Source organism: Gavia stellata, chromosome 7 (assembly GCF_030936135.1).
Source record: "Gavia stellata isolate bGavSte3 chromosome 7, bGavSte3.hap2, whole genome shotgun sequence".
Lineage (NCBI taxonomy): Eukaryota > Metazoa > Chordata > Aves > Gaviiformes > Gaviidae > Gavia > Gavia stellata.
The window spans coordinates 2,335,699-2,362,913 of record NC_082600.1 but is presented as its reverse complement, the minus strand read 5'-3'; the positions used below and the strand labels follow the sequence as shown (position 1 = coordinate 2,362,913).

The following is a 27,215-nucleotide window of genomic DNA, read 5'->3' as shown; positions in this document are numbered from 1 at the left end:
AGGGCCCCCTTTCATCTGGATGATTATGAGGCCATTATGGTAAACAGCACCACCAGGTTGGGTTGACATTGTTGGAGCTTTCATCTTTTGTTCTAAGTTTTGAAGCATTATTTGTGGTTCTCTTGTTCCCTGTCTCATGACTTGATGTTTAGTGAGAGCAGAGAGCAGCTCCTTGCCAGACTTGTCCAGGAAAAATCATTAAACTCGGGAGGGAGGGAGGGAGAGAGAAAAAGGGGCCACCTGAGTGCTGCCTCCTGGTTGGCGACGACCCTACAGCTCTGGAGCTCAGTTCTAGTTGCACAGCGGGTACCTGCATCCCTGCCTCTGCCACCTTCGCCCAGGCAAAATCCGCTTAAGCATGAAACATGACATACTGCCCAGCTTCATACCTCTAGTCCCAAAACAGGGGTCCCTCAGCGGATGGATGCATCAGCTGATGGAAGAATATGAGGCCAGACGACATGAGCAAAGAGACACTGACATGGTCAGTGGGCAGTGCTGACTTGTTTTCTGCCTGTATTTTCAGCCACGCACCCAAGTTTCTTCACCTTTAAGTTGGTTACATGAACCCAGGAATTTAGGCTGGGAAGTATCTGCAGGGTCCCAAGCCAGGAGGAGCTGGAAGAGGGGACTTTGCTTGTAAACCTCTGCTCTCTTAAAGTGGTTCCCGGCTGGAGGTTGCCTGTTCTCTCTGTGCTAGGACAGGTATCAGTGAAGTGCTTCCCATTTGTGTGCTCCAGCTTCTGAAGGCAGAGAAAGCTAATTCCTCTTGGGTGATCTCCAGATAAAGAAAACTCTTGCTTGATAGTTGACTCTTGTATTTGCCTTTAGCGATTAGTGTGTGTTCCTTTAATATTGAAATAAGATTCGTATGTAAAGCAGAACACACAAGAATATATCTCTCTAATAATGAGGATAGTGATATGATTTTTGGATGTAACATTTTTATTTCCTTTCATTTCTTATTGTCACATTTTCTTGTATTCTTTGCCCAGAATTTCAATCCTTCACCTTTATGCCTGTGTTTATTTAGTATTGCTGCTTTTTCTGTGCTAGCAATATGTGTTTATATATTGGCTCATAGCTTATGCGGTTTAGGGTATGCCTTCAAGCAAAGCCTGAATCCGGCAAGGGTGGATCCCTCAGCACAAATGACAGGGGATGTCACAGCTCAGATTGTGATTTTAAATTCCAGCATCTAAAATGAATTGCCCTGCCCTGTCCCTTCACACTGAGCTTTTCTGCTGCTCCTCTTATATCATATGCAAATATTTCATGGAAAAGAAGAGGCAAGAAGAGAGAATGAAATTTAACCACTTGCTTCTGCTTTCTGAGAGCAGCGTCATCTTTCCATTAGCCTGTGCTCAATGTAGTTTGGCCGGTTTGGTCATCCTGCCCAAACAAAGCCCCTGCAGCTGGTCATAGGATATGGTATGGAAATAACAGAATCACAGAATCATTAAGGTTGGAATGTAAGATCGTCAAGTCCAACCATCACCCCAACACCACCATGCCCACTAAACCATGTCCTGCACTGCCACGTCTACACGTTTTTTGAACATAACCCAAGTCTGCACCTCTCCTGCGTGTCAGTGAGGAGATGGAGCCATGGCCACGCTGTCTGCTGGTGCTGTGAGCTGCAGGTTGCACAGCCCACACAGGGAAAAAAAGCATCTGTGCTGGATTCTTCAGTTTCTCTGTGTGCAAGGAGATGTTTTATCAAGGGAGATGGCTCCTCCTGATTCTACAGACCCAACTCAAACTCCACAGATTCATCTGAGTTGGCAGCCAAGTCCCAAGGAGTTCATCGGGGAGGTGGGTGGATTAAGAGGGCTGGTTTTCAATGGGTAGGATCTGACTAGAGGAGAAAAACACGCTTTCCATGCCAAATAAGAAGATTGTTACTCATTCCTTTCTTCCAGGGTTTAAAATCCAGTGTGCTGGCACCTGTGCCATGCATTATACATTACTTCCCAAGCACAGCCACAGTGTTGTCCATACATAAATCCTCATCTGCAGCTTGACAGCGAGATGAAGGACGATGACTGAGCAGGGTGCAGAGCAGGGTGAGAATCGTGGTGTCGGGGGGAGCATCAGGATGGGGAGCACCCTTCTCAGAGGGCACGTAGTCATGCAAAGAGCGCTGTAGCTGACGTGCCTTTGCTGATCTTAGTTGGCTTGAGTGTGCTTGTCAGGACTGAGCAATACCACAGACGTAGCCCCGCTACACCTTTCTCTTCCTATTGTGTTTTGCAGCATCCCCTTCAATTAAGCTTCTTGTGGATGACCCGATAGTGGTGAACCCTGGAGAAGCGATCACCTTAGTCTGTGTGACGACAGGAGGGGAGCCAGCCCCCAGCCTGACGTGGGTGAGGTCTGCCGGCATCCTGCCCGAGAAGACGGTCCTGAATGGCGGCACTTTAACGATACCTGCCATCACGTCAGAAGATGCTGGCACGTACAGTTGCATCGCCAATAACAATGTTGGAAATCCTGCGAAAAAGTCCACCAACATCATCGTAAGAGGTAAGTTGAGCTGGCAAATTATTGACCTTTATCTTGGAAGATGTGTCGAGTCCTAGTCTGACAGGATAGCAATGTTCACATAGTGACGTCCTATGTTTCCAAAGGTATTTCTGGTAATTTCTAATAATGTGTGAGATGAATTCCTGTTGGCTTCAAATAGCCAGTGGCTCTTGTGCTGGGCTCAAACCCCTTGGCTGGAACAAGGGTGGCGTGGTGCCCCTTTGTATTGTGAAGATGCAGCAGCTCTCCCATCCAGACCGGAGACAAAGGATTGCCAAAGGAGACCACGTCTTCTGGGCATTGCCTGTGCTGATCCCCTGCACACACTGTCTCGGCAGTGAATTCATCCTGAGCTCCTGGAGGTGTCATTACCTACTTCCCCCTTTTCTTCCTCCTCATCAGCTGAACATGTTATTGAAATTAAGGCTGTTGTGCACGCTGTGAATCTGCTGCCATCAGATGACTGCTCCCTGGGTAGGAGCTGTAGATTAGTACCTATGCTTTAATTATTCTAAATAGCAGGATAAATGTCTGTCTTAGATAAAAGTAAGAGAAGAGTGCTTACAGAACAATTACTGCCAGGTGGAGAGAAACTCTCCCTGGTTGTTTATCGCTTTCTGGATAACCCCAGGGACATGGCCAGTTGGTTTGAAGAAGGAGTTTGATTGGCTGATAGGCATCATCAGAGTGGATTAATCTACCTGAACCAAACAGTTCATCTGAAACTAATTTTCTATAATCTAATCTATGAATGGTAGTGAAACATAAACTCCCACGCTATAGGAACTTTAAATAACAGCATGTGATTAATCATGCTCAGAAGAAACTGCTGTATAAAGAGCCAGTGGTATGAATATTTTATTAGAGCCATAACCCCTGTTCACTTCTTATTGCCCAACATATCATACTTTTCAGCAGGATGAGGAATTAGAAGCTATTTCTGTTCTGGGGGTCAGGGAGAGACCGTTGCATCAGCCTAGGTCTGCAGGAGTTTATCAGGAGATGGCCACAGATTCATTTGTAATATTTTATTTCCATTTGAATTTTTGACGTTTGGCTTAGGGGTTTTGTTGTCAAGAAGCAAAAGCAGTCTTGTTTCAGGAACGTAGCATCAACATTAATTTGCTGTGATTTACAACGGTGATGAGGATGTGAAGGGGAGATGTGAGTGAAACACACACTCGGAATAAGCAAAGGGAGAGGAAAGGCTTTGTGTGAAAAGAAATCTTGATATTTTAATTGACCCAGCAGACAGCACCGGAGAGCCCAGAGGAAAAGCCAAAGTCCCTAGCTCCCTGCAGAAACAAATTTCATGAGTCATAGCATAATAATAATAATAATAATAATATGCCCTCACATTTTTATTTATAGAAGACCGTGGCTATGAGATGCCTAGGAGCTGCAAGATGTTGAACAAAATATCATTAAAGCATTTGAGGTGACTTTTTTTTCTTTTTTCCTCTCTGCTGTGTGGCCCTGTTAATTCTGAGGAGGGACCACAACGAGGAACAACCCATTAAATAAATGAAGCACAGCTCCCTTCTAGCCCCAATGCATTGCTACCTGCTGCGGTTTTCCCCTTATTATTTCTGTTAAAAGGGAAGAACTGTCTTTTAGAAAAAAAAATCTTTATTCTGGTCTTGGTTGATTTATCTTTACTAGAAGCGATGAAATATGAGAGAAATTTGTATCAGAGTTTTGATTTTACTTTGTGTATATATTTCTTAGCATTTTGCCTGTAGCTCATTGCTTCTCTCTGTTTCATCTTTTTGTTGTTGTGTATCAGGATTTTCACACAGCAGCTGAGGGGAAAAGAGTATTTACTTGAAACAGCATTTAAGCGTTGCAGGAGAAGCATTTGGTAAATGGAGTTCACATCTTCTGTCAGGTGGATTACCAACCCCAGGATTAGACAGTAATCCCCTAATCTTACCCAGAAAGAAATGTAAAGTTGTCTCAAAGCATCATCAGGGCTCAAATGAAATTTGTTCCCTATAAAATTCACTAAATTTCACTGTGCATTTATCTGAACATGACTTAATTGTATGCGCTTCATTCCATGGGTGCTACCTTACCTTCAGTACCTCTTGATTTTTTTCTGAGCATTTTCCTATCTTTGTGGTGGACTGCCCAAGTCTGTGACTACCCACCACACCTGACTTCGAACCCGTTGTGAATGGTGTCATATGACTGCAATGCATTTAATAAGACTAAATAAACCTTAAACCAGAGAGGATCCTTCAAAAAGAAACAAATAAAAGTAAATCCGTGAATAACAGAAGTAATTTCTCCTTTTTGGAAGTCAGAAATTATGTGGCTCAATAAGCAATAGAGGCAACAGATGAGGCTGTGTTTAAAGAGCAGATTCAGGCATTGAGGCGCCGACCTGACGCCGAGGTGTATTCAGGTCAGCTCTGTGCTCCTCCATCAATCTTTTCTTAAAGCGGGGATAAATACAGTGAAATGGCAAGAAGGCCAGATATGATGGCTTGGGGGAATACGTATCACCTGAGAGATGGTGCAAAACGTGCCCGTGTGGAAGTGCTGCATAATGGGTGTTCTCTGCTTCTCCAGGGTGTAAATAAGGAGTTACATGTGTTCTCCGCTTCTGCAGGTTGTGACTAACTAGTTTCTGCAATTGCCATGTGCTGCTGAAGGAGCGGTGGTGGGATAGCCGGTGCCACTAATGGTCTCAGTGCATTGCTTTCCATTTGTTAGCTCCCAGGGTTTATCTGGAAGCCTACTAATATGCATAAGCATTTAATATGTTCTCTGTTTTTCTGCTGGTACTTGATTTCCTCCCCTTCCAGTGAGCATTGGCACGGAAGGAGGTGTTTGTTCTTATAATAAAAAACAGACTAAAGCTGCCGTTGCGGCAAGGAGCCCATTTAGTTACAGAATCATGGAATCACAGAACCATTAAGGTTGGAAAAGACCTGTAAGATCATCAAGTCCAACCATCACCCCAGCACCGCCATGGCCACTAAACCATGTCCCGCAGTGCCACATCCACACGTTCCTTGAACACCTCCAGGGATGGTGACTCCACCACCTCCCTCGGCAGCCTCTGCCAGTGCTTCACCACTCCCTCAGTAAAGAAGTTTTTCCTAATGTCCAGCCTGAACCTCCCCTGGCACAACTTGAGGCCATTTCCTCTTGTCCTGTCAGTGATAATGGTCTTTGGATTTTTTTTTTTTTCTTTTATCTTTTCTCTTTCGGCCTGTGTAACTTAAAAGTAATTGTACATCCTTCCAACAAAAACAAGCTAGGTGCTTGCTCATCGGTTCGGATGAACACGGATCCCTTGCAAAACAACAGGCGTTGCACACAGCTGCTGAGGGAAGAGACTCCCTCATATGCTGCCTCCTTAAGCAGATAAATTAACACTTTCAGATAAAGCAACATTCTTTAAAGATGCTCCTGTCTTAAGCAAGTTGTGAACTGCACACTCTGCTCCCTTTGTCTCCGTTCTGCTGAGCTGTTGTGTTAGTGCCTTTCCCTTTTGGCCGTCGGATAATGTTCATGAAAGTTTTGCTGAGACGATAAAGAGAAATTGTTTTGAGTACCACAGTGCTGCTCCTGAAGAGGTACAGACATAATGCAGTGTCTTTCATTTCCTCTGTTCGCTTTCAACAGGAGCTCACCAGAGGCAAATCAGTGACCATGTGCTGTTTACCTGTTGAAATCTTAGTGAGAAAGTCTGTGAAATAGCTGTTTTAAAGAATGCCATTATCAGCTTAACTGTACCCAAAGATACTGCAAAATATTTCATTCCTTCAAAGATATTGTCGTCCATCAAGGTGTCTTGGGTCAAACCAGAGAAAGAAGAAGTGCTCTCTCATTTCAGCAAAGCTGGCTGTTCACCAGCTCTAATTATGAGAGTTTCTTTCTAAGTATTTTCTTCAGATTAATGAGTTCTTTAAATGATTGCAAGTCTGCTAGCATTTGAGTATTGGTGGGTGTTCTCATCAGTGGCATCTTCACATCCTGCTCTCAGACTGATGATTAGAATAGCTTCCCGTAACATATTTCTAGACAAAACGATTAGAAAGCAGAGGAAGCTCTAAGGGAATCTTGACTCCTCTCGTTCTAGTAAAACTTGATGTTTTTATCCTTCTCTTAAAAAGAAAAACAAACCAAAACGCTCTCTCAAGTAGCAAATCCAGCACACTCCTTCTGGATAAACAAAGTTCCTGACAACCTCCATGACTGATGCGTGGTTTTTTTGCTGTGCTTGCTTGGAGAATGTTCTGTTTTTCTGACTTCTCCATGGCAGAGCAAAAAAATGTTGCTCTGATGCTATGGAAATAATTTTTCATAAAGGCCAGGATGGGGGAAATTTGTTGCACTTCTTTCAGAGTTCTTTCCCACCCAAAAGATTTCTGTCAATTTGCTTTCATTTTGAATTTGTCACTACGTACCTCTGTTGGTCTCAACGAGGGGTAAATGATAATCAGTCTTTCTATGGATATTTTGTTAATTAAAATAAGAAGGAAACACACACACATGCATTTGTGTTAAAATCAAATGCAAAACCTTGCTTACTCACAGTCCTTGAGCCAACACGCATGGTGACAGGGATACTTCTTCACGTCCCACGCACGCACAGTTGTGCAGAGAGGACTTCACGTTATGGCCAGGAACTTGGTAGTTAGAGACCTCACCTGTGATGTGGCCCCAGGCCTTGATCTGGCATGGGAAGTTGAACATTCAGCTTATCCCATGTCCCAGGAAACTCTTCTAGCCTGAGGATCTTTTAGACTTTGCTGTTGGAGGTTATTTTACTCCTTTAAAATTCTCTCTTCGATGCGTATTTGGAGAGGGAAGCAAAAGGCATTAGAGAAATGGTAATATTGGCCTTGTAATCCTTAAGACACTACATAAAAGTGAGATCATCACAATACCGTAGAGATTTGGGGTGACAATTGGAAATGTCAAAAGAGGCAGGAATCAAGATAATCATATGTCTACGACTTCTGGAAAATTACACATTTTCAACATGACTCAAACTGGGTACTCAGAATTACGAGAGCACGGAAGAACAAATACTCCAAAGACACTGCGAAGGGGAAAATGAAAATGGAATCTCTCTGTAGCTACCAGTGTGTCAATGAAGAATTAAAGGCTTTCGATGATGAAAGGTGTAAGGTGGTTCCTACATCCAGTAAGAGAGCGAAAATGCTGGGTAGCATCTTTGAAGGACACCTGCGCATCAGATGGGGAAACAGGTAGAGCTAGAGAAATGTTTTACAGGTCTTAACATACGGAGCACTGAAATGATCCGGAAAGGTGTCAGCGTGCACCAACTCGGATCTGTCACCTCATCAGCAACTTCTCCCATTACCTTCTTTAAATAGATCGCTTCGTCTCTCCCATTGTGACTGTAACATTTTTTTAGTGCCAGTTGACTCTGACTGTGTGACTTTTCCCTTCCGTGAAGTGGAAACATAGTGTTTGGAGTTAATTTTTCAAAGGGGTGGGATTCCCTGTCAGTTTAAATATAAAATAATAATTTAAAATGACCTGTGCTCAACATTAGCACAAAAGCTTTTGCTGAACAAAAAGCACACTGGGGAAATGCATTTTAAGTCCGAGATTGCTGGAAGTACCTATTCCATTATGTCTTTAAAAACTCTATGTGAACTGTGTAGCAGTGACTGCTAAAAAGAAGGTTGGGAAAAAAAAAAAAGACCCAGATTGTGAAATAAATGAAATTTTTGTTGCTTTTGTGATGGGTTTAAAAAAAAAAAAATAATCCTGTAATCTGGTACTTCTGATGTGCATTCTCGCACATCTGCTTACCCTTCTGCTTTCCTGCAATGGCTCTGTTTATCCCAGAGCTTTTCTTAGGAATTTCCCTTGTTAGTTTAGAGCAGTTGCATGATGTAAGGGATAAAAATAAGTCTGTCTGGTTATACATCAGCACCTCTGCTGTCACCCCTCGAAGATCCTCAAGTGCTGTTAATTGAAATGTGAGCAGGGCCCCCATGGGCTGGTGCCGAGTGCCAGAACAGAGGCAAGGCTCACAACTTTTATCCAAAAGGTGGAAATTGGGTTTTGGCGGTAGCCGTGACAGTCGTCACCCGGCGGGTCACCCGGCAGCGGTGCAGCTGCTGGACGCTGGCCAGCAGCCGAGCGATGTGTCCTTCTGACACGCCTGATCGTTAGCTGGCATCATCTGTGACGGCGGGAGCGCTGGATGGGGATGCTGGCTCCAGCATGCCAAGTCTAAAATGTTGGGTTTTCTGTGCAACTAGCAGAAGGACTTTTTTTTTTTCCCCCTCCTTTTTTTCCCCTTGTATTCTGGGAAGGTCTCACAGCAGACTGATTATACTAGTGCTTATTTCATGGCTGTAGAAAGCCGAAGGCCTTGGCAAATATCCATACGCATAAAACAGGCATTACTACACCACGCAGGAGTGACGACCACTGTTAACTTCCTAATGAGGGACCGTGCAGGCACGTGGAGCTTTGTTGTGCATGGTGCTGCCTGGCCACGGGTCCTGCAGGCTGCGGGAGGCTGGCAGAGATGAGCTCCCCAGGATGCTTCAGTAGGGTGGAAATACAGCAGCCCCCATGCTGGCTTTCAGTATCCATTGATGGTTGTGCTTTCCTTGCGGCAGACTAGAAAGCAAGAGTGATTTCATGAAAGTGCCAAGGTTTTGAAATTCATATTCCGGAATATGACTGGAAGGGCACTCCTGGGTCATTGAATCCAGCTGCCCTTATTCCAGGTGTCCATCTCATCTCATCTCATATTTCATCTCATCTCATCTTTTGTATCGTCTTTTTTTTTTAAATGACCAACTCCACCTGCAATTTTGATAACTTTCTTCCAGCACCTTCCCAGCTCTTCCCAGGAGTCTCTTCCCGTGTCTCACTGCTCTGACATTGAGGTCCTCTGTTATTGCCAGCATAGCGTGTCTGCGGTGGCTTTGCCGTCCCTTGAAAGCAGCTTTGCTGTGGAGTGGCATCAGGCAAGCTCTACGAAGGCTGTGCCGGAATGGACGGCTGGGCTTCCACCGTGGCAGTTTGGCACCTTCACCCTGCTAGGGGCTTTCCCTGTCCTCCCTCTTGCATTATGCCAATGTATGTTTTTTTATCATAATCTTAAGCAATTTCCTTAACTCTTCATTTTAACAGCACTCACCACCTTGCTAAGTTTCTGCTGTGTCTTGTTGGACAAGACAAACGACCTTCCTCCAGTGGGGGGTTTAAATGCACCTTTCAAAAATGTTTGCAGAGGGGGTTTGGGAGAGACCCCTGTGCTGGATGAGGATGAGGATGAAGAATAGCTCTGTCAACTGGAGGCTGAGCACCCCACGCCAGCCCTCCTGGCTCGCCTGCGGGAGCCAGCACCACTGCAGGCATCTTCCTGGGGGCTCTTCCAGCTTTTTAAGCATGAGTATACTTCAGTATAATCATATAATCCAGCCAGTTCCGATTCTTCCCCCAAGAGATGAACCCTGTGAGTGGGATTGCAATGAGACAAGATTTTAGCCTAGAAAACCTGCTCTTACGGTGCATCCAGTGAGTTGCTACAGTCATAAGTTACCAGTGCGCTATCCTAAAAGTTTACAGCTCTGAGAATGAATGTGTAAAAAAGTTGAGCTTCAGAGTTTAATAAGTCCATTTATTTTTATTATCTGCAATAGCAGTCTCAGGCATGTGTGCTCTCCCCCAGGCTGGGGTGTATCACGGACGAGTTCATAAAATGGTTCCATATAAAAATGTAGATGGTTTATTGATTCTTCTGCCCTTTCATTAGGACTTCACAGAATTTTTGTGTACAGAAATTTTATTTTTAAATAAGTTTGTTGCTCTGCAAAACACCCTATCGGGCACCATGTATCTATAAAAATATATCAGAAAGGATTTCAAGAGGTAATATTCATTTGATCTTTCTCCTTCTGACCCTTGCAGTGTGGCTGCTTTGGGTAGCCACGTTCTTTCTTCACCGTGGGCAAGGAAAAAAAGTTATCCTCACTGTTGGTTGGCTAGCAATTATGAACTACTAATAAAAATATTAACTACTAACGCATGATAAATTTTTTTGGCAGGGGTGTGGCGTCATAGTTTAATATTCTATTAGATCTTGGCTGATTAATACATGATGAGGTCTGCGTAGTCTTAACAACATTATCATTTTGGCAGAAAAAATTGTGGTTTTCGAAGTTTTGCCTTTTCCTAAAGGGAGAGGAAGAGGAGAGAGGAGAAAGAACAGTGCACAATGTTTTGCTCTGATGTTACCAGAAACTTTGATGACCTTGAAATGTGTTTTAAGTTACGTACTTGTATTGCATCAGGCAACAGTGAACGAGATTGGTAGGCCTCTGCCCAGTCTGACAAATCATTTTGGGAAGTTTTATAGGAGCCCAATTAATTATTGAGGCATTGAACTGCGGAATAAAAACAAAGTGTTGAAGGGAAATGCAACCCGTGTTGGAATGAATCCAGGCTCTAACAAAATCCTGCAGTCGAATAAAGCTCTTGGGCCACACAAGAAGCAGGAGATGGGGACGATCCGGTGTGGAAGCCTTGGAAACTGGGGGTTCGCTCTAGGTTTTGGAAGAAAGGCAAGTGCTGTGTGCTGAGTTTCATTTGCAGTGTGTGGGCGAAGAGAAGAGTGAAGATTTGCCATATATTACTTTTGGGCATTCAGGAAAACTCAGCAAGGCTATTTTTTTTTTTGACAGCTTTGGCACAAGAATTAAACTTTATAAAGGCATTGGCCCTGGAAAACACCCAGCTGTAATGTGCAGAGGATTTATAATTTGTTTGGCAAGTGCACAGCCCACTGGGGATTGTGTCAGCTTTTCTGAATTGTTTAATTTATATCCCAATTCTTGTCTGGCTTGTGACGAGGCTTGTGAAGTTCCCCTTTGCCTGTGAGATGGGCAGTCTGTGAGCGGGGGCAGCCCTGAGCCCACAGCTCTGGCCGGGATCACAGGCCGTACGTTGGCTTGGCGAGCGTGGGGTTTCGTAGCATGGGAAATGTTTTGGTTTTTTTCCCTTTCTTCTGCTCGGGCTTTCAAAAAGTACTGAATGCCAGTGGCCAGTTTGTCTCCGCTGCTTATTGATCAGCCTTCGTTCATTTTTTTGCTATTTCACCCTCACGTACCCACCTTGATGCATTTGAATCATTATCTGTGTCTGCTTAAAATGAGAGATGAACGCAGCCTTCCACTGCCCCACTTCCATGGGGCTGCGCTGTGTGCTGGTCCCTGGTAGGACACTCCGGTTTCTGTCCCAAAATCAGCTTTATCCTGGTGTGACATCACTGGGGCGACGCCTGGTTTTCACAAGCAGGGAACCGCAGCCGGAAGGTTGCGCGGTCTCCATCCCCGGAGGATTTCAAGCCCTGAACGACCTGGTCTGAGCTCCCATCTGGCCCTGCTTTGAGCAGGAGGTTGGTCTAGAAGCCTCCTGAGCTCCCTTCCCACCTGAATATTTCTACAAACCTGTATGGCTTTGCTCTTCTGATGGTGCTTGTTTCTCTTGACTATTTACTTCTAAAAGCAGTTAAAAGAGAACCCATGCTGTGTTTCACATACTTTGATCTTGGCTTCATCTATTTAATGGATCATATACTGAGTAACTTGTAAACTGAAATCTTCATTACAGAGGAGTATACATCTCCCCTTCCTTCAAAAGAAAAGCAGGGAAAGAAATAGGAGCTAATTAACTAGAGCACACGTAAAAACAGACACCTGCCACATGGCATCTCCAGAAGAATAAATCCTTTTATTTTAAAAATTAGAAGCATCTATAAAAATAGAGACAAAACCTGAAATCTCTCCACAGTATTTGCATTTAAATTGAAAATGTGAATGCATCTGGTCTTGTAAGTGCCAAATAATTACTTGATATTAAAAAGTTTGGGGATTCTCTAGTAGAAGATGCTTGACAACTTAATTGTTCTGATAGCTACTGAAAGTTATGGTTTTAAAAAACTTTAAGCTAAAACCATGTTGACAGAAGCAAAATGAACTGTTGGTAAAATGCTGAGATGTGTCCTTTTTTAGCAAGACTGTACTTCAAGTCTGCCTTTGCATAGGAAGGTGACTAAAGGGAACATGCAGGCAGCATAATTTTCTGAAAATTATCTTGCAGAGTCCTAAATACGCTATTTAAGAAATTTGAATTTTGAGAGTGGTCAACGTTGGTGCACTCTCCCGAAAAGCTCTGTGAGTGTTTATGTAGTTATGCTGTTTTTTAATGTTCTCCTTATGACCCAAACAAGGTTCACCCTGCCCGCTCGCTCGGCAGGCGTATTTTCTGCTGGAGAGAGTTCTTTTATCTGAAAACATCAAATAGCGTTATTTGCTGCTGATGCAGGTGAAGCTAGCTCTGTGCTGAGTGATTTTATTTGTTGTTAGACTGACCTTTTAATTCTGAGCAAAATGTACAGACCTCCTTTCAGAATAAGAAAGTTTCCGTAGCTCAGCAGTGGACCAAGCAGTTACGGGGTTATAGGGATGAGCCATAAGGTAAGAGAGCTTTCCCTGCTAGAGGAGAAATAAAACAACAGTATGATGCTGACCTTGGCAGACCTGGTGGTCTCCCATCAGCCAAGAACGAATCGGAATAACAGAGTACGAAATAGATGCAACTGCTGCGCAGGGCAAGCTGGCAAGACTTGGAGTATTTAATTCAAAAAATGCTGTGGGCTGGTGCCCTGCAGAAGATGTTGAGGGATCTATCGCATCCACTTTCTTTTCATCCGGTTTCTGTATAGAGAAGGAGATGAAGCCCATGGCTGGATACAAGGTGGTCACTCTGGGACTTTCTAGGTCCTGTGAACTGGCTGGAAGACAAAGCACGTGTTGGCAGATTGCCGCAGGTTTGGTTTTCTGGGGTTTTTTTTGCTTTGTTTGGTTCAAGAATGACCAAGGAGGGTGACTGTTCTTACTGAAAGACATTGAAATGCACACTGGTACGGTCTGTACGGTGGATTTGCAGACGCTCCCAGGCCACATCTGCCATGGCATTATTTGAGACCCAGTTTAACCAGCCTGGGGAGAGCGTGCTCTGTGGTGCAGGATGGTTTTCAAGATAGTTCAGAGACAAAAAGCAAAATCTGGAAGGAAAGAGGTGTCTGTTGCCTCGCAATCACGCCTTGATTAAAAAAACCACACAAAACAGTGTGATTATTGTAGCTGAGTGTTAGAATAGCACAAGAAATCAAAGGCGAACAGTGGAAGGAGGAAACAAGGACTTGCAGAAACCTTGGCATATCCAGAGGGAAGAGCTCAGGCACCCAAGGCTGCTACTTGAGCAGCTCAGTGTGCTGCCTAATTAAAGTGCTCAGTGCAGAGTGACAAGGTGGAACTGCAGATGGAACTGTGAACTGCAGCTTTTCTTTTCTTTATCCATTTTAATTAGTGACCAGCAGATGTATGAGCCTTTAACCATATATTTTAGCCTTTCTGAAATGTATCTTCTTTAAGTAACTCTGAATTTGGACTTACTTTTCTTTTTCTTTTTCTTCTGTTTATATTATTCCCTCAAATCTATTAATCTCATTTCTCTTGCTGTTTGGAGAATTGACTTCTTAAAGCACCAACTGGACACGGAATTTTTGTCCAACCATTTCAACAACTGCATCCCATTAGTAAAGTTTCCTATTCTTTATTGTCCAAGAGTCAGACCCTGCTCCGAACTCAACACCACCAACACATCATGAGGTCCAGTTTCACTAGAGCAAAGTTTTCTACCCCTGACCTGGCTACAGGTTGCTTCATTGAAGTATGGCATGAAGCACGTGTCCAGGTTGGATCTTAGGTACGTTTGGATGTGAAGCTAAGCTGAGATACTGCTTTTCATCAGGTGTTCATGTGGCCGTGATGTTCCCAGAAGAACAGTGTGGCCTTAGAAAGGATTCAGTCTGTAAACGCGGTCTCCTGTTATTGAGATTTTCCATACATGGCTGCATGTCCGTAATGGCGCTGAGGATGATGGACGATAGTCATTCATCAGTAAGGAGCAGAAGTGATTATCTGCAGGACACTTCAGAGTAGGCTCCTCTGTGTCCAGAATTGATGTGCAGACTGTACAGATGGCACAATCCAGATAAACTTTCATTATGGAGAGCTGATATCTCAAACTATGTTATGTGGAGTGTTGTTTTGCTCTTCTGTTTTAGAATTAGGCTAGAAGACTGTAACACTGAATGATTTTCTTTCTGTTATTTTCCTTTCAAATGTTTTATTGGTTGGCAAAAGCAAATTTCAGTTTTCCGTGTTCCTTATGCACAAAATAAAGTCAAAACTTATTTTATATGTAACAGAATGAAGTTTAGCGGACTACACTGTGATGTTCACCAGTGAGAAAGATATTTTGGACAGTTGTTAAATTGTCTCTACTCAGCTTAGCTGTTGGATAATATAGTTTAAGGCAGTATCCTTTAGAATACTAAAGAGAATACAGCTTTGTTGCCCATGGCCAAAATAAACAAAGACTTTGTGTTTCTTTGGAGCTTATGATAGGAACTTTTTTTTGCTTCTATTGATTTGAAAGAGGTAGACATGTTAATGAAGAAAGAAACATCAGAGGAGGATTTCCGTGAGTGTTTTTTCAGTGGGAATGACTTCTTATTTAGTGCAGAGATCCATTTATGCTGGGCTTTCACATAAAAGTAGATAAACCAGACAATGTGGACTGCAGTGCAGTTTCCAAGGTGTGGTACTGGAGTAGGTCATAGAAATGATGCATCAGAGTGATGACATAAGTTGAAATGTGCCTTTTTCTCTGCTGTTTGAGGTTTGAAACAGATTATTTCAGGGGAGCATAAATAATTCAGAATTCCTGCAGTAAATCATCACTTGATGTACTACTATACGTTTTTGTGTGCCTTTAACAAGAGTGAACCAAGTCATTTTATTTTTTCCTTATTTCTCAGTGATGGGATACTTACGATTTAGTAAAGATCATGTGTTAGTGATGGAATCCACCAAACCAGATCCAGGTGCTTACACCCCATATATTAAATCTATCCATTCTGTATGTTGAACTTATCTATTTAACCAACTGTTGTATGTATTTATTCCTGAAATTCTGTATTACAAAGCTGGTGCCTTAAACCTGGACAGGCACACAGCTGCAAGCAAAATCAGTGAATCACTCCTTGAAGAGGAAGGAAGTTGAGTTTTTATTTTCCTCTACAAAATCTGGGAACCAGCAAAGACTGCAAGTATGAGCAACAGCATGCAGTGAGAAAAGTTGGCTTCTCAAGGTGTCTTGACAGATTAGGAAAAAGGTTTAGGTTTATGAATACACTTTACAAGTCTTTTAGGGACTATCTAAAATCTTTGCTGTAAGGCTATGAATCTTCTGAATTGCAGTTGTGTGAAAGCAGGATTGCTTTTCCCATCTCTAAGGCTCTAAGGAGATGAGGGACCTGGTGTGATTGAAGCAAGAGCTGGTGGTAGGAGTTGACTTTCTTTACTCACCGCCTGCTTTATATCTTTCTCTGAAGGACCAATGAATCATCCCAGTAATCATCTTTTGGTACAGAGATCACAGCAGTAATGTGGAGAGTTGTTTCTCAGTCTTTTAAAACAAGCAGCCTATGTCTGGATTAACAGACTGGAGTTTCTAAGGAATGAAGATGGGTTTTGCAGATCACTTGCCAAGCAAGGTGCTCCCACGGGGCTTTTTCTATCTTCTTATCCTTTGATGTGAAACCGAAGTCAAGGCAAAGGGCTTAATCCGAAGCACACAGAAGTCATGGAAGGACCATTGTTCACAGCGGTGAACTTTGGATCAGATCTTTGGTCTTTTCCTTGCTGTTTCTCTGCAGGCCATTGGCCTGAAAAATAAAGTCAATAATCTTTTCAATTAGCACAAACTCTTTTTCTTGCATGTGAAGAGGAAACATCAAGGGGTCGGTAGCATCTGAGCAGTAGGAAAGGATCGCTGCCTTGCCTCACCCAGGGGATGCAGTTGAAACATAGAACCTCCAGCAGTGGATCTGGAGTTGGAGGTATTGGTACTTACTTGATAAAATGCCGGTGCTGGGTGCTCAGAAACAAGTGGCATGCTGGATGCCGAGTTCGCCAAACCTCCAAAATGTACTCGTGGTGCTCCAGGACACATGCAAGTCTCTTACATCTGCTTGGCAGATTATCAGGTTGCATTCTCGTCTTGTTCGCTGGGAACAGGTTAAAACAAAATCGCTCACGAGCCTTAACAAAATGTGAAGGGGAACAATCAAAATTAGTCGAAGCCACTTCTGGTGAGTGCACAGAGGTTGGACCTCATGTGGCATCCAACTGCTCAGTCAAGGTTAAAATCAGTAATTTGCACAGCTCTGCTACTTAATATTGCTGTTGCCGCGGGCTGCACACAGACATAAGCATCAGCAAACACAAAGTCGAGCATTCCCCAATGTCCTGCCTCAGCTTAGGAAGCAGCCAGTGGCCAATAGTTATTATGTCAAAGCCTGCACACAGTGCAGCAGCTAATGTATTCAGTTATGGTGTTTGATGCCATTCATATGTCATGAAATGTGCATTCACGAGATATGAACATTTTGAGGCATTAAAGGAGCATTTGGGGTTGATCAGGGTGGGGGTGGGAAGATAGGACTTAACCTGATGAATGCAAATAGACCTTAGTTGATATACTGAAACGCATTTTATTACTTTGAAATGTAATTAATGAGGGAGGGCAAAGACAGTTTTGTGAAGAGTTTGAGGACAAAAATTGTTTCATCTTTGTTTATTTGATCACATCATAGTTCTTTGGGGCCTCTTTGGAGAAAGACTGGCACTTTTCCTGAGTCTCAAAGTGCAGTTACAGACTTATTTGCACATTTGCTGATCTTTTGTAGCCCTGTGTGTTGATTATGTTCTGAAATCTCTGCTGGGATGCTGCTGTGGTTAGCATGTCTGCAGCACCGTCTCCCACATTTTGCTGGTTAACCCTGTGTCTCTTTTATTTGCTATATCTAACCCCATGGAAACTTCCCAATGATGCCTCAAACATAACCAATAATACAGTGAAAAAACAGAGTCAGGATCCATTGCATGTTTCAATATACTTGACATTTTAGGAGGATGCCTGGAAATTATGGTCCAAGAACCTACACATGAGGATAATCCAAACCACTGTTTTATGGGGCTTGACCGTGCATGCAAACCCGTGTGCAGAATACCTACAGAAATCACTTTTCCCCTACCTGGTGGATTTGTACCAGGCTCAACTCAGGTGTTCCCAAGAGGTCAGTACATGACACACAACTTAAATCAGTCAGGTCTGAACTCCTTTTGGAGGCCACATCCAGCATATGTGAATCTAAGACTCTACACTTTCTTGCCTGCAAGAAGCAGCTTTGTATTCCCAAGACAGCCGAAGGCATGGTCACTCAGGAGAGGTCTACTGACCCCATGTTGCTTTGCCAAGGGCAAAGACCCTTTGCCAAGAGTCTGAGACTAGCTTCATGGGGCCCTGCATTGCTGTAATAACTTTTCTTTCAAAGACCTGAGCAGGGTCACCCCAGCCCTCCTGTCTCTGACAGCCAAGAGTGCCCTAAACTCTGACTTACGCAGTCGTCTTCTCCATCGCAGTGTAACCGAGAGCGGTTCATTTGCTCGGAACGGTTTCTGACCTGGTAGGTCAGGAAGTTCCCAGTATGTGAAGTGATTTGGAGTCTCATCAATCTGGAGTTGAGACATCCAGGTTCAATTTCCCCTTCCTACAAAAAAGCTGTAGCTTCTAAGATGCTGTAGCACGATGGCTGCTACTACCATTTTCAGGGTTTGGAAAATGGAGGTTTATTACTACTTAGGGGTGGTGGCAGCACTGCGTCTTGTGGTGCTTTCCATCCTTGAAAGTGAATGGTGGAGCAAGCCCACCAGGAATTCTCATGAGAGGCACTCTGTTTTTTGGGCTGCTTCTGGGCTGACTATTGAGCAACTCAGCACCATCACATCTAGGGCAATTCTGGCCACAGTCCTGGGTCAGAGAGAAGCATGTCTGCCCATCATGGCCCCGTGCTTCTCCCTGCTCCCACTGTCCTCCAGCTCAACACGCCTGCAGCTATCAGATGTCTTTGGGCACCTGTGGTTGGTTTCTTGGGGACATCTTCCAGGTATGGATGGTGATTTTCACGTGCTTTGGTGGCACTTTAGAAATTCCAAGAGACATAGGTTAATTGTAGACTGGTGCCAAACGAGATTTTGGATTTATGGATGTGGGTTGTTTAATGATCTTACTTAACTCTGAAAAGACACTGTATTTTAAAGTCAATTTTTTTGCTGATTTTGTTGGTAACAGAAGATAGCTGTGCAGTTTGTGGAGTCATGGATAATGGGGTTATAAAAACAGTACATTGACTTTCAACCATAGTTTGTAGTTACGCAGTTGTTGGATTGTTTGATGTGGGGATTTCATGGCTGTTACTGATGAATATAGTGTGTACGTGCACACGGTTTAAGAGATGTTTTGGGAACAGAGCAAAGAGACTTTTTCCTTCACTTCAGAATTTCTAGAAATTCCCTTACCTTTTTCCGTGTAGGGCTCTGAGTCACATCCCTCCTCTGAACTCCTTGTATTTGGATGTACAGAAAAATACTTAGTTCGGGTATGTGCTCTGCACAGTTCTTTGGAGTTTGCTGTCACTAGACATAACAAAGGACAGATGACAGTTAATGCGACTTTTCTATTAGACTTTGTTGTTCCGTTATGGGAATGAGAAACTGCTGAAATGGTCTGTATGAACACTTGAAGCAAAGCAGAAAAATTCAGAAATAAAAATAGTTTAGTGAGGTTATTAGCAACTAATTCTAGCTGAAATGTGTTGCTCATCATGCCTATCATGAGTTATTTTCTCTTTTTCCCTGTCTGAAAATTATTTGCATAATGTATTTACTGGTTTTTGTGTATGTAAGCATTGTTTGTTCTTCCGTTGTCAAACAAAAAAGTTCAGCTCGTATTTCAAAGTTACTCGCTGTGGCAGTTTCCAACTGTCATACTATGTGTGGTTCATCCTCTTGAATCAAAGCGCGTGTTCATTCTGCTTCCTGGGGAACCGGCTGCAGCTTTTGAAAGGGAATGAGAGATGCTCAGTGAAGACTAGTGCATTTTGGTGCAAATTTAATCTTGATCAAACTCGCAAAACTTTCTTAAATAAATGAAATAGTAATAAATTCTTAAAAACATACCAGCCACTTGGATTCTTGAATACACATTTACAACTACATAGCAGCACCCAGAGAAACGCCTTTCCTGCCGTGCCTGATCAGCACAGCAAATGCCAGTTTTTTCATTCTCTGATTAAAAGGGCTGGCTTCGTCCGTGGAAGAAGTTTCTCACACCGTGTGTGAGGGGGTGTCCAGAAGTAGCCAGATTTTATCCTTTTTTTCACCCACTGCAACCCCCCCTAATTATTAATTAAACGTTAATTCTTTTCAAAGTTGTGAAAGTGCTGATTCAGCACAGCGTTTGCAAGCTCCAGAGAGTTGTTTTCTTCAAGGAGCTACTGAGCTAACAAAATTGAGGCTGAGTTAGTATTTTCATCACTTGTAGAGATGTGAGGAGCTGGTGCACCGTGCTTTCTTAGCGTGCTTGCTGCCTCATACATCTATTTCCATTTGACCTTGTTACGCTTTCTGTATGCAGCAAGGGAAAAGTACATATTACCCCAAGTATGGGATCCAGGGAAATTTTCAGCCATTGCCGTTGTAACGACATCACACTTCATTGGCTGTAAGCATGCAAATACATGAGGCCGGACAGGAGAGTGCTGCGAATGGGTCCTGTGCTCAAATGCTCCGCATGTGGGGCACTGTGCGTGGATGGGGGGGCAGAGAGAGTGGGAGGGGACAACAGGGCGGCTTGGAAAACTTGGCAATAGAAGTCAGCCAACCTAAGATAAGTCAGTCACAAGGACAAGAAATGGTGGATTTAAGTATTTCTCTTCCAGTGCTTGCATTCAGCCTCGGTATTTGCTTGTAACATTTCTAACTGGTGTTTTCATTGTGGGACTTTCCATTTGGAGATAGCATATCTAAACATACATACATACTTACGCACACGTATATAAAGGGAGAGGGATCTTGGGGCTGTGTAAGTAGCGTTTTATATTCAGTACATCAAAATACATGTGTATTTGAAGGACATAATGGCTGATTCTGAGGCACTCTTCCAAAAATAAGTATCATACCAGCACTGCGGTACAGCAATCATTTTATTGATGTAAACAATGATAGTTTCTGGATAGTTTTATGCTCATTTAAAGAGTGGCAAGAAAAAAAATCAGATAAATGAGTTGCAGTATTATTTTGCTCCTGTGCAGTAGATTGGTGAGGGAATGCTAGTAAAAGACGCTGGTCCTGCCGGGAAGGCGATGGGAAATAATATTTTCCAGAGTTGCTGGGCCTCTGCGTGGGTGTACTCATCTGCCTTGGGGTTCCCATCTGAAACACTGAGACTACCTTACCTCTGCTTTGCTGTGGTTTAGAGAATTAATTGAATTTGTATTGCAAGCTTGAATAATCTTGGATGCAGATAGAGATCCTTGGGATACGCTGTGCCTCTCTAAATGATAATGTTCTTCTCTCAGTTGTGTGTGCAGCCTTCAGCCTCAGGTTGCTCCTGCGAGTACGGGATGGGTTTTCCTCGTCTGACAAGACCCAGCCGGGGAAGTGCAACCAAGGTGCTCGTGGCGGGCTGTCCTGCGTGGTTATATCTCAGAAGATCATCCTTCTGCCATTGACCGTTGCTAAGGCCTAAAGATGCACTTTCAGCCCCCTTACCTTTTAGAGCTGGCAGCAATTTCCCCACCTGAACAAGGCAGTGCGGTCGGCCGCCGCCGCTCTGCCCTTCGGTGGGGTAAGGCAGCCTGCCTCCGGGCAGCCGCGGGGACGGAAAGAGCCCTCCAGGCTGCCACGGGGAAGGAGCAGGGTGTGTAAACCAGGGCAGGCTGTAGCCTCGGGCATGTGCTTACCTCTTCTCATTTAACCAGCTGGCACAAAGCTATTTTGCATGGCTGTGTTTGTTTCCAGATAGATTGGAGATGACACTGCGGGTTGTATTAGTGATGTTAGGTTGGTATCTCTATTTTCTCTTCTCTCAGTGCTCTGATAGCATGGGGGTGAGGAAGGGCTTGTAAATACCTCCAGAGACATATAACAAACACTGAAGGTTCATGAATTATTTTGGTTACTCTTCAGTTGTCAGCAGCTCAGCCTAATTTAGGTGCTGTGACTTCCTATTTTTCATTTTGGAAATGACAAGTACTTTAGCAATGTATACTCTGTGATGATATTTGATTAAGATTTCATCCTACGAAAAATTGTGCATTGGAAGCTTCAGTGACTTCCTGAGCATCATAGAATGGTTTGGGTTGGAAGGGACCTTTAAAGGCCATCTAGTCCAACCCCCCTGCCATGAGCAGGGACATCTTCAACCAGACCAGGTTGCTCAGAGCCCCGTCCAGCCTGACCTTGAATGTTTCCAGGGATGGGGCATCTCCCACCTCTCTGGGCAACCTGGGCCAGGGTTTCACCACCCTCATTGTAAAAATGTCTTCCTTATATCTAGTCTGAGTCTACCCTCTTGTAGTTTAAAACCGTTATCCCTTGTCCTATCGCTACAGGTCCTATTTAAATCATATGTAAGCATAAAGTGAAGCATAGGTATAAATCTTTGCAAAGTCTGAATATGCAAAATTTGTACTTTATTATAGTAAACCTTTTTTCTTGCATATTTCAGCCTTAAAAAAAGGACGGTTTTGGATCACCCCTGACCCATACCACAAAGACGACAACATCCAGATTGGGCGGGAGGTGAAAATCTCCTGCCAGGTGGAAGCCATCCCTTCTGAAGAGCTTACGTTCAGCTGGTTTAAAAATGGACGTCCCTTGCGAAGCTCTGAAAGGATGGTCATCACACAGACTGACCCCGATGTTTCACCTGGCACCACAAACCTGGACATCATTGACTTGAAATTCACTGACTTTGGGACATACACGTGTGTTGCGTCTCTGAAGGGAGGTGGCATATCGGATATCAGCATTGATGTCAACATCTCCAGCAGTACAGGTAAGGAGGCTTTCTTTGATGTCAGTTTTACTTTGATGGAGCCAAGCTATGGCTTTCCTTTACTCAGGGAAAAAAGATGTATGCGCAGAGCACTTATCACAACAAGGATATCCAAGCAGACCCTAGATCAGGGGCTGAGTTGCTTTGATTAAAGGTCAGAAACCTGAATAAGTGGCACGTGGTGCACTATCCCAAGAACACACTGATTTATCCAGGCGTGTCCTACTTTACTGTCAGAAAAGTTGCTGCTTCTATAAAAGGATTTTGGCCTTTATTTAGGCATCCAGAGTCAAGAAAAAAAAAACTAGTAGGAAATTACAAGGAGAAACAGGAGGGTGTTATGTTAACTAAACCGAATCCATCCAGCTACTCTAATTGAACAGCAAGTGCCAAGTATAGAGGAAGGAGCTCTTTTTTATTGAAGATTACGCACTGCATGTTGGTGAATCGCACTATTCCCAATAGGCAAAAGGTTTATGGTATCTGTTACATTTATTTCCAGATCATCGATTGAAAACATCTCTCTCTTTGGTGAGCTAGAGCCTTGGCTATTACTTTGACTGACAACAAATATCTTGTACTATGGAGTAGGAATATGTAACACAATAGTGCCTGCTTATCTTTATCTAGTTGCTAATAGCTGGTTTGTAACCAATAGATTTCATAGACTTTCCCCCCACAAGTAGTTGACTTCAATAGCTGAGGTAGTTCGTGTTAATAAAATGAACTGGAAAACATTCTGAATGCAGAATTTTTTTCCTGCCAAAAATTAGTTGCAAAAAAAAAAAAAAAAGAATTGTTGCTTGTTGATTTCTACAGTGAAGGATAAAAAAAAGCATTTCTGTTTTCAGAACACTATTTTACGTCAAAATGCAGAGGTAAATAGTGTCAGTATTATATCTGTTATCCATCCTGTCTTTTATAAGAAGCGTTGCGGTGCTTTTCCTCAGATTGTGCTTATTATTCACTGGGGTAAGGCATGTGGTTCATGCTGTTAAGAAGTAAGACAACAAAGAACACACTGGAAAACAGTTTTAGAGCATAGAAGGAAAATGTTTAATAGACGTCTTCTGACCCCTTTTTCCCAAACACATTCAAGTATATGCTATCTACTTTTTCCAAAAGATTAAATGCGTGCTTTTGCCTCAAAGAGTATATCCACAGTTGTATTCTCCAAATTTTACAACATCAGTAATACTTTGCAAGTACATGTCACGTCTAAACAATCTGTCTTAGGACTTTCATGGTAAATTATCGTTTAGGTTTTAGTACATGAGCTTGCCCTCCATCTTCAGTACGATACTGATACCATGGATCCCGCTTGAGTGCCACAGCGCTTCTGACGTGAGTCTGGAAGGTTTGCCTACTGAAAGTGTTTCATGAAGAATATTATGTACAACAGGGAGATGAGACAGAATTGACCTGTGGTTTGGATAGGAGCCTGGGAATTACAACCATGTGATTGAGCTAGGGGCCGCTTAAGGAAAATGGACATATATAAGCCCATGGGACTGGATAGGAGGTATCTAAGCCAACTGACCAGTGTCACTTCAAGGCCACTTTATTATCTCTGAAAAGTCGTGGTGACCTAAGGAGAACCAACAAAGACTGGAAAAACTGAAGTTTTAGGCCACCTTCCAACAGGCAAGAAGGAGGTGCAGGGGAGTACAGGCCAGTCATCCTCACCTCAGTCCCTCGGAAGGTCAGGGAGCATGTTCTCCTCGAAGCCATGTCAATCCACGTGGAGGACCAGGAGGTGACTGGAAATAACCAGCACAGATTATCAGAAGCGAACTATGCCTGACCCAACCTGGTTGCCTGCTGTGATGTGCCTGCTGTAGCATCCTTAGAGCTAAACTGGTGAAGCATAGTTTGGAGAGGTGGACTGGCCATAAGGTGTGTTTGGAAAATGAGATGCAGAGAGTTGTGTTCGCTGATAGAGAGTCAACATGTGTGTGTGTAAGTCAACAAGCAGTTGGCATTTACACAGTTCACCTTTGCTGTGTCCCACCGTGAAACATAATGCACACATATCCAAACCTTGAGAGGCAGGAGGAAAACACTGGTTTTATTTGGTTTAGTTAGTTCTTATTTTATTCTTTGCTGATTATTTTCTGTTTGTGTTACTCTTCAGCGATCCTTGAATATTTTACTTCTTTTTGCTAAATTTTGTAAGTATAAACACGAAGTATTTATTTTTACTGTTTGATAACTCTTGAAATTATTTTGCGCAATTTTGTGGACTTTTAGTTAACTTCGGAATGACTGTGCTGGAGCAATGCAAGGAGCTTGGGGAGGTAGTTGTGGAGGGCTGATCCCTTGCAGTGGTACAGGTTGGGGCTGGGGCTCCCTGGCCAGGGAACAGCTCTGCGGGGTCCCGGTGGGCAATGAGTGGACATGAGCAGCAGCATGCCCTGGCAGCAATGGAGGCCAATGGATACCATGTCCAGTTTTGGACCACCGATGCAGGAGAGGCTTCAACAAACGGGGGCGAGTCCAGTGAAGATGGTCATGAGCAGATGGGGGAAGAGGGCTTGTCCAGCCTGGAGAAGAGGCAGCCCTGGGGCACCTAAAAGCAGCCATCCCCTGCCTGTAAGGGATGTATCAAGAGGATGGAGCCGGGCTCTTCACAGCAGTGTGTACTGGGAAGGTGAGAGGCATCGGGCATGAGTTGAAATGAGAAGTTCAGACTGGATATAAGGAGCAACTTTTTCCTCATCAGGACGTCCGAGCAGGAAGCAGAGACATTGTGGGATAGGACAAGAGGAAACGGCCACAAATTGCATCAGGGGAAGTTTAGACTGGATATTAAGAAAAATGTATTCACTGAAAGGGTTGTCAGACACTGGAACGGGCTGTCCCTGGAGGTTTTTAAAAGACGTGTGGATGAGGCGCTCAGGAACATGGTTTAGTGGTGGAGTTGGCAGTGTTAGGTTAATGGTTGGACTTGATGATCTTAAAGGTCTTCTCCAACCTAAATGATTCTATGATTCTATGATTCTGTCTCCATCCTGGGAGGTTTTGAAGACCTAATAAAGCCCCGAGTAGCCTGGTCTGACACCACATCTGGCCAAGCTTTGAGCTGGGGCTTGGACTAGAGACCTCCTGAGCTCCTTTCCTGCCTCAATTATCCCATGAAGACTGTAGGGATAGAAACACTAACCAACAGATTCATGGACAAGGGAACAGCCTGGCCAAAAGAAACATGTTCTTCAAGCTTATTAATGCACATCTTACTAACAGGTAAAGAACTGAGAGGATTATTATAAAGCAAGAGCTGAGTTTGGCATGATGGATGGCAGTTGCATGCAAACTTTGTTACCTGCTTGCCGGGGTGAAGTGGACAGTGACGTTTGTGCAGTCATGCGTTGCCCATCTGGCAGACAGTAACCGCTATATTATCTGTACTTGCTGGGGAATCATTTAGGAAATTGATGGGATTTATTGGTAACATCCTTTACATGGCCGTACCTATAAGCTCATCACAATTTCTGCAGGCAGTGATGAATTATGTCACCTCTTAAATTTACTGTCCCGTAACACTCAAGAAAATCAGAAAGAGGGAAGAAAAGCTAACGTTTGGGATCAGCCTTAAAAGAAAGCATCTTAAAAAGAATTCTGCCTATTTGTATGACTTCATTACCCGATTAAGTGGAAGCTGAAATAGTTCTAGTGTGCTTTTGAAGGTCATTACTGATTCATCAAGATTCATTACTGCTGTGGTAATTATGAACATAAGGCCTAGGCACAAACTCGTTTTCCAAATGCCAGGACTTGCATGGATATATTAATGTCGTGCTGTGTGTCTGTTTGCTGGTTTTGGGGAGAATTCTCTCTTCCTGACATGCATGAGGTTCCTCCTGGAGTCACCAAGTGAGGCAGGAGGGGCTGTGTCACCTCATAAGGAAGGAGGGAGACGGTTAGGTCTCCTCTGTCCCTCCAGCAGATTGGAAAGGGATGTGTGGCAGTGCAAGGGACATGCCAGCCTCTTGGCATACTCGGCATTGCACTTGTTTAGCAGGAATATTTTTCCCTTGACATTTTGTACGTTCAGCAGGAAAGGCATAGATTTATGTCCTGAATATCTTATATAAATGGACCTGAAGTAATCCCCTAGCAGCCTCCCCCCGCCATCTCCATAAAGTAGGTCACTGAATAGTGGAAATGAAGACTCAAATGTTGAATATTTGCCCTATAAAAGCCCTGTCATCCATAAAACCAACCCTGGGCAAATCTTACTGAAAGACAGGATGACTCTTCTGTGTGTGCATGTGCATGTCATGGGGAATCTCAAGGCAGAAGATGTTAAAACAGCAACAAAAAACCCGTAGTAAAATAGGCTCATGGGAAGCAAAAAAGCGAGGTAGATCGGGAGAGTGTGTTAGTCTTTGTAAGCGATCTTTTTCCCTGCCTTAAATATTGTATTCAAAGCAGGAAGAATAAGGCTTTAGGTGAAGTATGGTCTGCTCTGTTCAGTATGGGTTCTTACGCTGTCTTTATCCCCCTAAAATCAGTATCAGTACAGTAAGAGATGTAACATCTGTCACTTCTGGCTTATTCTCTTTTCATCTTCCCCCTGGAGGTAGTATTGTGCAGTGAAGTGAGTTATTATTTCAGGGGGGTTATTTTACTTTATTCTCTGG

The 27,215-nt window shown here is 43.5% G+C and overlaps 1 protein-coding gene across 1 annotated transcript in view; it reads left to right on the top strand.

The window, feature by feature from the left end:
- MDGA2 (MAM domain containing glycosylphosphatidylinositol anchor 2) overlaps positions 1-27,215 on the top strand; it is a 245,976-nt gene that overhangs the window by 86,607 nt on the left and 132,154 nt on the right. The window contains exons 5-6 of the mRNA XM_059819453.1: positions 2,257-2,526; positions 22,243-22,572. Of these exons, the coding sequence (XP_059675436.1) occupies positions 2,257-2,526; positions 22,243-22,572 (600 nt within the window). The remainder of the gene's footprint in view (positions 1-2,256; positions 2,527-22,242; positions 22,573-27,215) is intronic.